General features: G+C 61.6%; 1 protein-coding gene across 1 annotated transcript in view; it reads right to left on the bottom strand.

The window, feature by feature from the left end:
• Window positions 1-11,340, bottom strand: part of AK1 (adenylate kinase 1) — a 43,171-nt gene extending 31,831 nt beyond the window's left edge. Inside the window, exons 1-4 of the mRNA XM_075905170.1 lie at window positions 11,266-11,340; window positions 1,540-1,726; window positions 1,011-1,172; window positions 133-305 (exon numbers count right to left, since the gene is read on the bottom strand). Of these exons, the coding sequence (XP_075761285.1) occupies window positions 133-305; window positions 1,011-1,172; window positions 1,540-1,726; window positions 11,266-11,325 (582 nt within the window). The 5' untranslated portion in view covers window positions 11,326-11,340. The remainder of the gene's footprint in view (window positions 1-132; window positions 306-1,010; window positions 1,173-1,539; window positions 1,727-11,265) is intronic.
• Between the last annotated feature and the right edge of the window lie 2,966 nt (window positions 11,341-14,306).

Raw genomic sequence — 14,306 nt, 5'->3', positions numbered from 1 at the left:
AGGGCCCTGTGGACCAGGCAAAGGCAGGAGGAAGAGGACCATGAATGCAGCAGGCACGGAGTCCTTCAGGCTGGATGTCTGCCCCGTGGGGCTGCACTGAAGGGGCGACAGGAAGCTCTGGCCATGACTCACCGGCGGGGCCAGCTCCCCATTGGCGATGATCTTGGCGATCAGCTCCCACTTCCTGTCACTGGTGGCACGATGGATCATCTGCTTGCGCAGGATTTCCCCCACGGAGACGCAGACGAAGCCAAAGTGGGAGGCGATCTTGGTGCTCTGTGTGCCCTTCCCACTGCCAGGGCCTCCTGCCAGGCGAGAGAGGACCCAAGAGGTGTTGTAGACATGCCTAAGCCCCCCAAAGGCTCGCGCTTTGCCCTGCTCCTTTCTCGTGTGTGCAGTAGCAGCAGGGAAGACACTCAAGGGGTAATTGCTGTGTCCTCAGAGCCTGAGAACATGGCTTCTACGCCTGGGTCCTCGGAAACTCATGGGATTGATCGCATACTTGTGTCTGTTGTCTGCCGCACGTGGGTTCACTCAGCAGCTAACAACCAGCACCTACAGAGGTGCCAGGGTCGATTCCCCTGCATGGGATTAGCCAGCTTCAGGTGTCTTCACTGAGTTTAAGGAGCCTCTGAAGGCAGCTGAGTTCCTGGCACCGAATACTAGGGCTGGTGTGAATCAGGCGGAAGCCAGTGGGGTTTCACTGGTGCACGTTCAGGGAGAAGCAGGCTTCAGGCATAGGAAGGAGGCCATTTGCCCCAAACATTAGCTACAACCTATGCAAATGAGACAACGGCCGAAAACGTCCTCCACACTCATCAGGAATGGTAGGGAAATGGGGGAGAAGGCAGCTGCCCTTGGGGAAACCCACTGGGAATCACAGGATTTTTCTTCCTTTGTCTCCCATCTCTGTCTCCTCTGCCTCTCTTCTCCCCTCCTCCTCCCTCCACAGAGGGGTTCCCAAGCAGTGCAGCGCCTCCCACCACTGCAGGGAAGAGCACGTTTCTCACCGATCACAAAGACGATTTTGGGACGGGGTCTGCTGGGGTTGAACACATCATACTCCTGGATCAGGCCAGTGGACTCTGTCATGTCGGAGTCGCTCTCGATGGAGAACTGGCTCTGGATGGGCGGCAGGCACCCGTACCGGCCGTATGGCCCTGCAAGGGGGTCTGCAGGAGAAACCAGGGCGAGCATGAGTTGCATTGGACTGCACATGGCATACTCACCTGGCTGGCGAGACACTGAGGAGCTTTCCTGACTGGCACAGAGGGATACAGGTGTGAAACGCGTATGGGCCAGCTAAGCCAGGTGTGCAAGCAGGAGGGCAGCTGGTCAGTGTCTGGGCCTGTGCAGAGGAACACAGGTCTGTGCCAACACGTGGGACTTGGCTCTGTGGGCATTTGCATCTGCATTGTCTTTGTGCTGCTCACACGACCTCAGGCACCCGAGAACGTTAGCCCACCAGCAGTCCTGCCCCTGAGGTGAGGACTCTATGGCCCCCCACCCTGAACAGATCCAGCCCAAGAGGCAGCTCACCAGTCCAGAAAATGGGTTTCTTCCCCTGTCTGCCATCGATGGGGGGTAAGAGCCGTCGCTCCTGGCCAATGAAAGTGTCCCATTGCACCTTCTCAGGACCACCCAGCTCCCGGACCTTCTGCAAGCACTGCTCCAGGTAGTCGATGGGGTCCTCAGGGCAGTAGTACATCAGGCCTGTTAGCATGCTCTGGGAAGGAAGCAGGAATGGGTCACGCCAGGTGGGGTGAGAGGGAGCAGGGAAAAGAGGGAGATTTGGGTGGGGAGAGGCTGCAGAGCAGGGGCTGGAGAGCAGCCAAGCAGTGGGGAAGTGCTGGCATCACCTCTGGCTGTTCCTGCGGGACACTCGTGCGCTAGGAGGAGTCGTGGAGGGGAGCCAGTTGCACTGGCAGGGGAGGTGCTTGGCCCTTGAGGAGCCCAGCAGGACACCACAGCCCAAATCCTTCCTGTGTTTCTGTGCAGAGACTCACGCTCTCATTACACTGGTGGGTGCCCGGTTTTATTCTGCCTGACACCTGGATCTTTTGCAGTGCAAGGAGAAGGGAGCGAGGCCTGGCAATGTTGCTCGTGTGTTATATTAACGAGCGACAGCTCGCTTACTTCCCCGGCAGTGTTTGCTAAGTGCCATGACGAGACGCTGCAAACACCGCAAACCACTCAAAGCAGCTAGAACAAAATAGGAGGGGGAGAGCACAAGAGCTCCTGCGAGGCCACTGAAACACACAGTCTGTGTTGGGATGCAGAAGGGGCTGCACCTGGCAGGATTAAAAACAACCGCAGGGGACATCTGCCCCCAGCTCCTTTCCAAGCGGTTTCTTCGAAGCCATGCTGCATGAGAGAGCATAGGCCTGGGAGCAGTAAGTGCTCCAAGCCGTGTTGCCATGGGCCCCATCCGGAAGTGCCTTCTCCCACTGGATAATAACAAAGTGGGCAACCTCCAAGTGCTCTGCAAAGATTGTACAGATTTTAGGCCCAGAGGAGACGGCTCGATCGCCCTGTCTGGCCTCCTGTAGCTCACAGGCCAGAGAATCTCCTCCAGTGACCCTGAGCTATGCCCATAACATCTTCTGGAAAGGCTTCCAGTGTCCTGGAAACCGCACCACTGGCCTGGGTAGGCTGTACCTGTGGTTAATCACCCTCACTATTAAACCAAACAGGCCTTATTTCTACTCTGGCCGTGTCGGCCTTCAGCCTCCAGTTCTCGCCCTGCCACTCTCCATGCATTCAAGTGCCCATGAATGCCTGAGATTTTCTCCCCACAGGTGTCCCTAGATGCAGGGAGCCAGGCTCAGAGAGAGGAAGGAACATGCCCAAGGCCATAGAGGACATCAGTGACAGAGCCAGGAAGGGCACACGGGCTCTGCCCTCCCTTCATCACTTTATACCCCTGCACAGAGAGCCCTGATGTGGGGGTAGGGGCATTGCACTTCTATTGGGCTTGCACTGAAGGGTTTATTTTACAAGGCCCCTCCTTGGTGCCCTGACACCTTTGCCAAGTCAGACTGAAATACTCCCCGCCTTTTCCTGCCCTTCCCAAGTCCTCTCCCGACTTCTTCCCCTCCCCTTCACCGAGGCGGGAGAACCGTCTTTGAGCAGGAGTTTCTCCAACTGGGCAAGGACTGGGAGTAGGAAGAAGCAGTGAGATGCCCCAGTCACAGGTGTTGTGTGTGAACTCTGAGGCTATGGCTGCACTACCGGGCTATTTCAAAATAAGTTCATTTGAAATAATAACTCCTGAAATAACGATTTCAAAATAAAAAGCTTCTTCCTCTTCACAAGAAGGAGTCATTATTTCGAAACAACAGGCTTGGTAGTGTGGACGCTCGCCTTGTTATTTCGGAATAACTCCCCAGTGTAGACATGCCCTGAGGGAGCAACGAGTCAGCTATTCTTCCCACCTGATGTGTCAGGTGACTGCAGGATTGGGGTCCCTGAGCAGCTCACATGGCTTCATGGCTTTGCATGTAGAGGCAGCTCTAAGCAAGGCCAAATTCATGTTTCCCATGCCACGAGAATTCACCCTTCAGCCACCCAGCTCCTGAGCTCTGGGTGCCATATTGAATGGGATATCAAACAAAGGCCTCGCGCAGCGACAACTTCCCCTCCAAAAAACCAAGTCACTCCCAGTAGGGAGGGGACCAGACTGGGCCATTCCACTCACAGGCCTGGGTCACATTCTTTACTCCGTACTCGAGGGGGCAGCAGGCCTCTGACAGGAAACACTGCAGCCAGCCACCCACCCGAAGCCCAAGTGCCCATCACCTGCTTGACTGAACAAGGGCTGGCTTTGGAACCTGGGTGCCCTGCAGTGGTTAATTACCTGCATCCTGCTCCAGAAGCCTTTTAAATCTGCACTTGAAAGGGAATCCTCTGAACTGTCATTCATGCTAAAATTCGACACTCTACGCTTGGGTCTCAACAAAGACACTAACTATCTTACCCATTACAAAGATAGCTTCCTCAGTTATCACCTCTAATACCATTAGCTCACAGACATTTACATTCCTCCGCCCCCCCCTTCCCCGCCTCCCTCATCCCCCTTCTGTTCTGAAATGTGATTTGTCCTTTTCATATGTGTTCACTTTTTTTTAATTGTACCCTTTGGTATATATGGTTGTGACTATTTTCTTCCACTATTTGATCTGAGGAAGTGGGTCTGGCCCACGAAAGCTCATCATCTAATAAACCATCTTGTTAGTCTTTAAAGTGCTACATAGTCCTGTATTTTGTTTCAGCTACACCAGATTAACACGGCTACATTTCTATCACTATTCGACATAGTCCTGTATTTTGTTTCTGCAGTGGAGGGTGATAGGAGGCAGGGGGGTTCTTCCAGCCTGTTGTTCCACTAACAGTGTTAGCACTTTCCATACACACACAGCCAGGCCGCTCAGCGCTCAGGAAAGGAAGAGCAGTCTCATGCAAAAAGCGCACATTGAACATGCACAGATTGTGATGCACACACACTTCTGCTGGCCTGACACTGTATCCAGCAGAAGGCAGCGCTGCCCAAAAACATTGCCAGAGAACAGAGAGATACACCCAAACGTATCACAGTATTAGTATAATGAGGAGCCCTGTGGCACTTCAAAGACTAAGGCTATGTCTACACTAGCTCGTTAGTTCGAGCTAGGTAGGCAAATGAGGACAACTGGAGTTCCAAATGAAGCCCAGGATTTAAATATCCCGGGCTTCATTTGCACCTTCCCGGGCGCCACCATTTTTAAATCCCCCTTAGTCTGAACTCCGTACCCATGGCTACACGCGGCACGGAGTAGGTAGTTTGAATTAGGATCTCTAAATCGAACTACCGGTACACCGCGTTCCACTAATTCAAAGATGCAGGGAGAGGGGATGTGAAGGGAGGGAGGCTGGTGGGGACAGGCGTGTGAGGGGAGGGAGGCTGGCAGGGAGACGGGGTGTGAGGGGAGGCAGGCTGGCGGGGAGAGAGGGTGTGAGGGGAGGCAGGCTGGCAGGGAGAGGGGTTGTGAGGACAGGGAGGCAAATTTGAACTAACAGATCCAAACTAAAAAACTAGTTTGAATTAGCGTTTTGCTAATTCGAAATAGCATGTCCACATTAAGTGGACCCTGAACCGGGGTTAAGGATGGCCGGACGCAGTGCCGGCAGGGCATCAGATAAGGACTTAGAGCATGGAGCTGCTGCCTCAGGCTAGCCGAGGGCTGTGCTTAAAGGGACCCGACCCCCACCTCGGACAGACAGTTCTCAGGGGTGCCCCACTTGCAAAGCAGTCCTGGCTTGGAGTGCCCGGAGTGCCCACACTGGGCACATCACAGCACTCCGCCATCAGACCGGCTGCACTTGCCGCAGGCTGCCATCTGGGGAGAGGAGGCAATTGGGGGGCTGCAGAAGAGCTCCCACCCCCAGAAGCCCACAGAGCCAGCCCAGTCCTCCCCATCGGGGGCTCGTACCCCATTCCTCCCTCACCTCCTTCCACTTACCCTTCCCTAGCCCTTCTTCTTGATGTACAAAATAAAGGACATGTGTGGTCAAAAATAGAATCTCTCTTTATTGAACAAAACTTGGGGAGACTGAGAAAAGGAGGTGGGAGAGGGGAAGAGAGAGGGTTGGAGAGGGGAGAGCAACTAAAATGATCAGAGGTTTGGAACAGGTCCCATATGAAGAGAGGCTAAAGAGACTGGGACTTTTCAGTTTAGAAAAGAGGAGACTGAGGGGGGATAGGATAGAGGTCTATAAAAGCATGAGTGGGGTGGAGAGGGTGCATCAAGAAAAGTTCTCCATTAGTTCCCATAATAGAAGGACTAGAGGACACCAAAGGAAAGGAATGGGTAGCAGGCTTCAAACTAGTAACAGAAAGTTGTTCTTCACAAAGCAAAGAGTCAACCTGTGGAACTCCTTGCTGCAGGAGGCTGTGAAGGCTACAACTAGAACAGAGTTTAAAGGGAAGTGAGATCAAGTGATGGAGGTTGGGTCCATGGAGTGGTATTAGCCAGGGAGTAGGAGTAGTGTCCCTGCCCAAAGTTTGTGGAAGGCTGGAGATGGATGGCACGAGACAAATGGCTTGGTCACTGTCTTCGGTCCATCCCCTCCAGGGTCCCTAGTGTTGGCCGCTGTTGACAGACAGGCTACTGAGCTAGATGGACCTTTGGTCTGACCCAGGTTGGCCATTGTAAGCTCAGGGCTCAGGGTCGGGGGTCTCAGTGGACCCCCTTGATTTTCATGCAAACCTGCTCCCGGGTGGCCAGGCTGGCAGCTCTCCTGCCCTATATGGCCACTTTCCTGTGCCTAGTGCGGAGGTCGTGGATGAGGTTCACGATGTCCACACTAGACCAGGCGGGCGCCCGCCTCTTGCGGTCCCGGGCAAGCTCCCGGGAGCCACCAGCCTGGTCCCGGGAAGAAGGGGAGGGCTGGGGGCCATCGGGTGGCTGGCTCGAGCCGTGCCAGGTGCAGGGTCTGCTAGCTGGGTGCTGGCAGGCTTGCACCTGGCACAGGCACCGTAGCCTACCCGTGCCCCTTTAAGGGGTCCGGGGCCGGGAGGGGGGCAATAGAGTTTCCCTGGTGTTGGCCAGAGTGGCCACCAGGGAAAGCTGGGGAGGGCTAGCCTCCCACAAGTTCGAATTAAGGGGCTACACACCCCTTAATTCGAACTAGTAAGTTCGAACTAGGCTTAGTCCTCGTAGAATGAGGTTTACCTAGTTCGAACTAAGCGCTCCGCTAGTTCGAATTAAGTTCGAACTAGTGGAGCACTAGTGTAGCGCCTATCAAAGTTAATTCAAACTAACGTCCATTAGTTCGAATTAACTTTGTAGTGTAGACATACCCGGAGTGTGGAGGGAGGGAGGCTGGTGGGGAGAGGGGGTGTGAGGGGAGGCAGGCTGGCGGGGACAAGGGGTGTGGAGGAAGGGAGGCTGGCGGAGAGAGGGGGTGTGAGGGGAGGCAGGCTGGCGGGGACAGGGGGTGTGAGGGGAGGCAGGCTGGCGAGGAGAGGGGATGTGGGGGGAGGCAGGCTGGCGGGGAGAGGGGGTGTGAGGGGAGGCAGGCTGGCGGGGACAGGGGGTGTGAGGGGAGGCAGGCTGGCGAGGAGAGGGGATGTGGGGGGAGGCAGGCTGGTGAGGAGAGGGGGTGTGGGAGGAGGCAGGCTGGCGAGGAGAGGGGGTGTGAGGGGAGACAGGCTGGCGGGGAGAGGGGGTGTGAGTGGAGGCAGGCTGGCGGGGAGAGGGGGTGTGAGGGGAGGCAGGTCGGTGGGGACAGGAGGTGTGAGGGGAGGCAGGCTGGCGAGGAGAGGGGGTGTGGGAGGAGGCAGGCTGGCGGGGAGAGGGGGTGTGAGGGGAGGCAGGCTGGCGGGGAGAGGGGGTGTGAGGGGAGGCAGGCTGGCGAGGAGAGGGGGTGTGAGGGGAGGCAGGCTGGCGGGGAGAGGGGGTGTGGGGGGAGGCAGGCTGGCGGGGAGAGGGGGTGTGGGGGGAGGCAGGCTGGCGGGGACAGGGGGTGTGGGGGGAGGCAGGCTGGCGGGGACAGGGGGTGTGAGGGGAGGCAGGCTGGCGAGGAGAGGGGGTGTGAGGGGAGGCAGGCTGGCGGGGAGAGGGGGTGTGAGGGGAGGCAGGCTGGCGGGGAGAGGGGGTGTGAGGGGAGGCAGGTCGGTGGGGACAGGGGGTGTGAGGGGAGGCAGGCTGGCAGGGAGAGAGGGTGTGAGGGGAGGCAGGCTGGCGAGGAGAGGGGGTGTGAGGGGAGGCAGGCTGGCGGGGAGAGGGGGTGTGAGGGGAGGCTGGCGGGGAGAGGGGGTGTGAGGGGAGGCAGGCTGGCGAGGAGAGGGGGTGTGAGGGGAGGCAGGCTGGCGGGGAGAGGGAGTGTGGGGGGAGGCAGGCTGGCGGGGAGAGGGGGTGTGGGGGGAGGCAGGCTGGCGGGGACAGGGGGTGTGAGGGGAGGCAGGCTGGCGGGGAGAGGGGGTGTGAGGGGAGGCAGGCTGGCGGGGAGAGGGGGTGTGGGGGGAGGCAGGCTGGCGGGGAGAGGGGTGTGGGGGGAGGCAGGCTGGCGGGGAGAGGGGGTGTGAGGGGAGGCAGGCTGGCGGGGAGAGGGGGTGTGGGGGGAGGCAGGCTGGCGGGGAGAGGGGTGTGGGGGGAGGCAGGCTGGCGGGGACAGGGGGTATGAGGGGAGGCAGGCTGGCGAGGAGAGGGGGTGTGAGGGGAGGCAGGCTGGCGGGGAGAGGGGGTGTGAGGGGAGGCAGGCTGGCGAGGAGAGGGGGTGTGAGGGGAGGCAGGCTGGCGAGGAGAGGGGGTGTGAGGGGAGGCAGGCTGGCGGGGAGAGGGGGTGTGGGGGGAGGCAGGCTGGCGGGGACAGGGGGTGTGAGGGGAGGCAGGCTGGCGGGGAGAGGGGGTGTGGGGGGAGGCAGGCTGGCGGGGAGAGGGGTGTGGGGGGAGGCAGGCTGGCGGGGACAGGGGGTGTGAGGGGAGGCAGGCTGGCGGGGAGAGGGGTGTGGGGGGAGGCAGGCTGGCGGGGACAGGGGGTGTGAGGGGAGGCAGGCTGGCGGGGAGAGGGGGTGTGGGGGGAGGCAGGCTGGCGGGGAGAGGGGTGTGGGGGGAGGCAGGCTGGCGGGGACAGGGGGTGTGAGGGGAGGCAGGCTGGCGGGGAGAGGAGTGTGGGGGGAGGCAGGCTGGCGGGGACAGGGGGTGTGAGGGGAGGCAGGCTGGCGGGGACAGGGGGTGTGAGGGGAGGCAGGCTGGCGGGGAGAGGGGTGTGAGGGGAGGCAGGCTGGCGGGGAGAGGGGTGTGGGGGGAGGCAGGCTGGCGGGGAGAGGGAGTGTGGGGGGAGGCAGGCTGGCGGGGACAGGGGGTGTGAGGGGAGGCAGGCTGGCGGGGAGAGGGGGTGTGGGGGGAGGCAGGCTGGCGGGGAGAGGGGTGTGGGGGGAGGCAGGCTGGCGGGGACAGGGGGTGTGAGGGGAGGCAGGCTGGCGTGGAGAGGGGTGTGGGGGGAGGCAGGCTGGCGGGGAGAGGGGTGTGGGGGGAGGCAGGGTGGCGGGGAGAGGGGGTGTGGGGGGAGGCAGGCTGGCGGGGAGAGGGGGTGTGGGGGGAGGCAGGCTGGCGGGGAGAGGGGTGTGGGGGGAGGCAGGCTGGCGGGGAGAGGGGTGTGGGGGGAGGCAGGCTGGCGGGGACAGGGGGTGTGGGGAGAGGCAGGCTGGCGGGGAGAGGGGGTGTGAGGGGAGGCAGGCTGGCGGGGAGAGGGGTGTGAGGGGAGGCAGGCTGGCGGGGAGAGGGGGTGTGGGGGGAGGCAGGCTGGCGGGGAGAGGGGTGTGGGGGGAGGCAGGCTGGCGGGGACAGGGGGTGTGAGGGGAGGCAGGCTGGCGGGGAGAGGGGTGTGAGGGGAGGCAGGCTGGCGGGGACAGGGGGTGTGAGGGGAGGCAGGCTGGCGGGGAGAGGGGTGTGAGGGGAGGCAGGCTGGCGGGGACAGGGGGTGTGGGGGGAGGCAGGCTGGCGGGGAGAGGGGCTGTGGGGGGAGGCAGGCTGGCGGGGACAGGGGGTGTGAGGGGAGGCAGGCTGGCGGGGAGAGGGGGTGTGGGGGGAGGCAGGCTGGCGGGGAGAGGGGGTGTGGGGGGAGGCAGGCTGGCGAGGAGAGGGGGTGTGAGGGGAGGCAGGCTGGCGAGGAGAGGGGGTGTGAGGGGAGGCAGGCTGGCGAGGAGAGGGGGTGTGAGGGGAGGCAGGCTGGCGGGGAGAGGGGGTGTGAGGGGAGGCAGGCTGGCGGGGACAGGGGGTGTGAGGGGAGGCAGGCTGGCGGGGACAGGGGGTGTGGGGGGAGGCAGGCTGGCGGGGACAGGGGGTGTGAGGGGAGGCAGGCTGGCGGGGAGAGGGGTGTGGGGGGAGGCAGGCTGGCGGGGAGAGGGGTGTGGGGGGAGGCAGGCTGGCGGGGAGAGGGGTGTGAGGGGAGGCAGGCTGGCGAGGAGAGGGGGTGTGAGGGGAGGCAGGCTGGCGAGGAGAGGGGGTGTGAGGGGAGGCAGGCTGGCGAGGAGAGGGGGTGTGAGGGGAGGCAGGCTGGCGAGGAGAGGGGGTGTGAGGGGAGGCAGGCTGGCGGGGAGAGGGGGTGTGAGGGGAGGCAGGCTGGCGGGGAGAGGGGGTGTGAGGGGAGGCAGGCTGGCGGGGACAGGGGATGTGAGGGGAGGCAGGCTGGCGGGGACAGGGGGTGTGAGGGGAGGCAGGCTGGCGGGGACAGGGGGTGTGGGGGGAGGCAGGCTGGCGGGGACAGGGGGTGTGAGGGGAGGCAGGCTGGCGGGGAGAGGGGTGTGGGGGGAGGCAGGCTGGCGGGGAGAGGGGTGTGGGGGGAGGCAGGCTGGCGGGGAGAGGGGTGTGAGGGGAGGCAGGCTGGCGGGGAGAGCGGTGTGGGGGGAGGCAGGCTGGCGGGGAGAGGGGGTGTGAGGGGAGGCAGGCTGGCGGGGAGAGGGGTGTGGGGGGAGGCAGGCTGGCGGGGAGAGGGGTGTGGGGGGAGGCAGGCTGGCGGGGAGAGGGGTGTGGGGGGAGGCAGGCTGGCGGGGAGAGGGGTGTGAGGGGAGGCAGGCTGGCGGGGAGAGGGGGTGTGGGGGGAGGCAGGCTGGCGGGGAGAGGGGGTGTGGGGGGAGGCAGGCTGGCGGGGAGAGCGGTGTGGGGGGAGGCAGGCTGGCGGGGAGAGGGGGTGTGGGGGGAGGCAGGCTGGCGGGGAGAGGGGGTGTGGGGGGAGGCAGGCTGGCGGGGAGAGGGGGTGTGAGGGGAGGCAGGCTGGCGGGGAGAGGGGGTGTGGGGGGAGGCAGGCTGGCGGGGAGAGGGGGTGTGGGGGGAGGCAGGCTGGCGGGGAGAGGGGGTGTGGGGGGAGGCAGGCTGGCGGGGAGAGGGGGTGTGAGGGGAGGCAGGCTGGCGGGGAGAGGGGGTGTGGGGGGAGGCAGGCTGGCGGGGAGAGGGGGTGTGGGGGGAGGCAGGCTGGCGGGGAGAGGGGGTGTGAGGGGAGGCAGGCTGGCGGGGAGAGGGGGTGTGGGGGGAGGCAGGCTGGCGGGGAGAGGGGGTGTGGGGGGAGGCAGGCCGGCGGGGAGAGGGGGTTGAGGCGTACGGGGTATAGCGCCTGGAGAGTTGATGCCCGAGATGGGAGCGGGTTGGGGTGCCCGGGGCCCCCTGTGCAGAGGGGACTGGAGATGCACCGGGAACCCCCTCTCCTGGGTCCTCCCTGCGGGGCGCAGTCCCCCACTCGGGGCCCCCGGCCCGCCCCGCCCCGCCCCGCCCCGGCCCCGCGCCTCACCTCGAAGAGCTGCGGGATCTCCCTCTGCGAGAGATAGTCCTTCGTCTCCTGCGCGTTCATGCTGCAGCCCGCAGCGCTGGCCGGGCCGGGCAGGCTCCTCCCGCTGGCTGGGGCAGGAGGAGCCGGGTCCTCCCTCCTCTCCGGCGCTTGTGGCTGCGCAGCCCCCTGCCCTGCCGGGGGAGAGGGTCGGGAGTCCGGGCTGCAGGGAGGCTCTCGGAGGAGCGGGGCTGGGGGCTGCAGGCTTCGGGTCCGGAGCTCTAGGATCTTGGGGCTCTGTGGCTGGGGGCTGCTGGATTGGGGTGGGGGTGGGGAGAGGTGCAGGCTGATGGGTCCCAGGCTGATGGATTGGGGTGGGGGTGGGGAGAGGTTCAGGCTGCTGGATTGGGGTGGGGGTGGGGAGAGGTGCAGGCTGATGGGTCCCAGGCAGACGGATTGGGGTGGGGGTGGGGAGAGGTTCAGGCTGTGGATCCAGGGCTAAAGGATCTGATGGGGTGCAGGAGGTCCAGGCTGATGGATCCCAGGTTGATGGATTGGGATGGGGGTGGGGTGAGGTGCAGGCTGATGGGTCCCAGGCTGATGGATTGGGGTGGGGGTGGGGAGAGGTGCAGGCTGATGGGTCCCAGGCTGATGGATTGGGGTGGGGGTGGGGAGAGGTTCAGGCTGATGGATTGGGGTGGGGGTGGGGAGAGGTGCAGGCTGATGGGTCCCAGGCTGATGGATTGGGGTGGGGGTGGGGAGAGGTGCAGGCTGATGGGTCCCAGGCTGATGGATTGGGGTGGGGGTGGGGAGAGGTTCAGGCTGATGGATTGGGGTGGGGGTGGGGTGAGGTGCAGGCTGATGGATTGGGGTGGGGGTGGGGTGAGGTGCAGGCTGATGGATTGGGGTGGGGGTGGGGTGAGGTGCAGGCTGATGGGTCCCAGGCTGATGGATTGGGGTGGGGGTGGGGAGAGGTTCAGGCTGTGGATCCAGGGCTAAAGGATCTGATGGGGTGCAGGAGGTCCAGGCTGATGGATCCCAGGTTGATGGTTGGGCGGGGGGAGCAGGGAGAGGTGACGGTTGTGGGCAGGGCACATGGAAAGTTGGCCACATGTCACCGCAGGTGTTTTTCATGCCATGTTTGTTGCTTTTTTATGCCAAGCCCAAGTTCAAATCTGGGACATGGGCAGGGGGAACCACTGCAGAGGCTGGCACGTGGGGGCAGCTTTGGGAGAGGGGTTTACACAGAGGAGGCAGCATCTGCTTGCTCCCCAGGGAGGGCAGAATTCATGGGGTAGGAGTGGGATGGGCTTGGTGGAGAGGAGCCAACCCAGTCTCCCTCCAGCTCACAGCAGGGCCATATCTTTATTGCAAGCCTAGGGCAGACAGTGGGAGGGGGGTGTGTTGGGGGGAGAACCTGACATGAAGCCAGTAGAAATGAGGCTGCAGTTCAGCACCTGAGAAAGCTGGTCTGGCAGATACACCAGTGCTACCAACTGCTGCAAGGTGGCAATAGCTGCTTTCAACGTACCCCTTGCCTGGAGGTGTTACCTCTGCCCTCAGAGGGCTGGATAAAAATCACCTGTCCTCTCCATTTACCAGGTTCCACTTGCAGGTGTCTTTTGGCTGCCAGCATCCAATCAGCTCTCCAGATGGCCATGGAGTTCAGGAGAAAATGACAAGACCTTGAATTTCTGGTATAAAACACAAAGGCTACGACTAGACTGGCATGATTTTCCGCAAATGCTTTTAATGGAAAAGTTTTCCGTTAAAAGCATTTGTGGAAAAGAGCGTCTAGATTGGCACGGATGCTTTTTCGCAAAAGCATTTTTTGCGGAAAAGCGTCCGTGCCAATCTAGATGCGCTTTTGCACAAAAAAGCCCCGATTGCCATTTGCACAAATCTGAGCTGTCTACACTGGCCCTTTTGCTCAAAAGCTTTGCGCAAAGAGACTTTTGCCCGAACGGGAGCAGCACAGTATTTCCGCAAGAAGCACTGATTTCAGACAGTAGGAAGTCAGTGTTCTTGCGGAAATTCAAGCGGCCAGTGTAGACAGTTGGCAGTCTAGACACAGCCAAGCAGACACTGCCCCATCCCTGGACTGGAGGGATCCCTCTTCAGCCTTTCTCCTGCACCCTAAGGAAGCCAAGTCATGTCTACTTCTGTTTAGCTTTGCAGCAGCAGGACCCCTGGTTCTGCCCTAGTACCAGGACCAGCATCACTACACCCCAGCCTGAAAACCCCACAGTGGCCACAAATATGCAGGATTTATTATGGATGAGGAGGCATCCAGCGGTCTCAGACCAGGACCAGGGCCATACTGTCCTAGGCTGCACCCATACAACAAAGAAATAGCCACTTCCCAGGCAGTATATGGTTTGAGTGAACAGAAGCATTGTTATCCTTCCATCAGCTCCATAGAGACCTGTAGCTGCAGGATCCTGGGGACTGGAAATCCTGAAGCTGGACTAGCCAGATTAGGAAAATGTGTTTATATACTCGAGCAACCAGGGCTTTATTCTGCAGCTGAACTGCTTATTTCCAGGGGCTCTCTAGCAATGGGTAATTGACATCACCCAACACCAGAAACAGGTCCTTGGCTGTGTCTTGTTTGGTTCAGATTTTGCCAGGGCCCTGGCTTTTTCTCTCTCTATCCTGCTTCCACCTTCAGCGTATTGGAGCTCCCAGCTATTAATAGGTGTAGCCTCACCACACACCCGAACGACAGGGAAGGAGCATGATCCCATGGCAAACTCACAGGGAAAGGGTTTTCCCCACAGGACTTTTCTTCCTTCCACTCTACCCAGTGGCCTAAGAGGCACAAAGGGGGCACTGCTGTTGGGAAGCTTGTACACTGCACACGGCACTGGACTTTTGGAAGCATTTACACTGGAGACATCAGAGCCTGGGGAAGAAGCTCGTGGAATTGTAGAGCCAGCGCTGGCCCCCCAGGGAGGAAGCTCACAGCATTGTAGAGCCCTAGCCCCCCCTGGCATTGCTGGGGGCAAGTTTAGAGTGCTGGCAGCGAGGGCAGAATGCACTTGAAGGGACCAAATCCATTCCTT

Source organism: Pelodiscus sinensis, chromosome 22 (assembly GCF_049634645.1).
Source record: "Pelodiscus sinensis isolate JC-2024 chromosome 22, ASM4963464v1, whole genome shotgun sequence".
Classification (NCBI taxonomy): domain Eukaryota; kingdom Metazoa; phylum Chordata; order Testudines; family Trionychidae; genus Pelodiscus; species Pelodiscus sinensis.
This window is presented reverse-complemented; position numbering and strand designations above follow the sequence as displayed.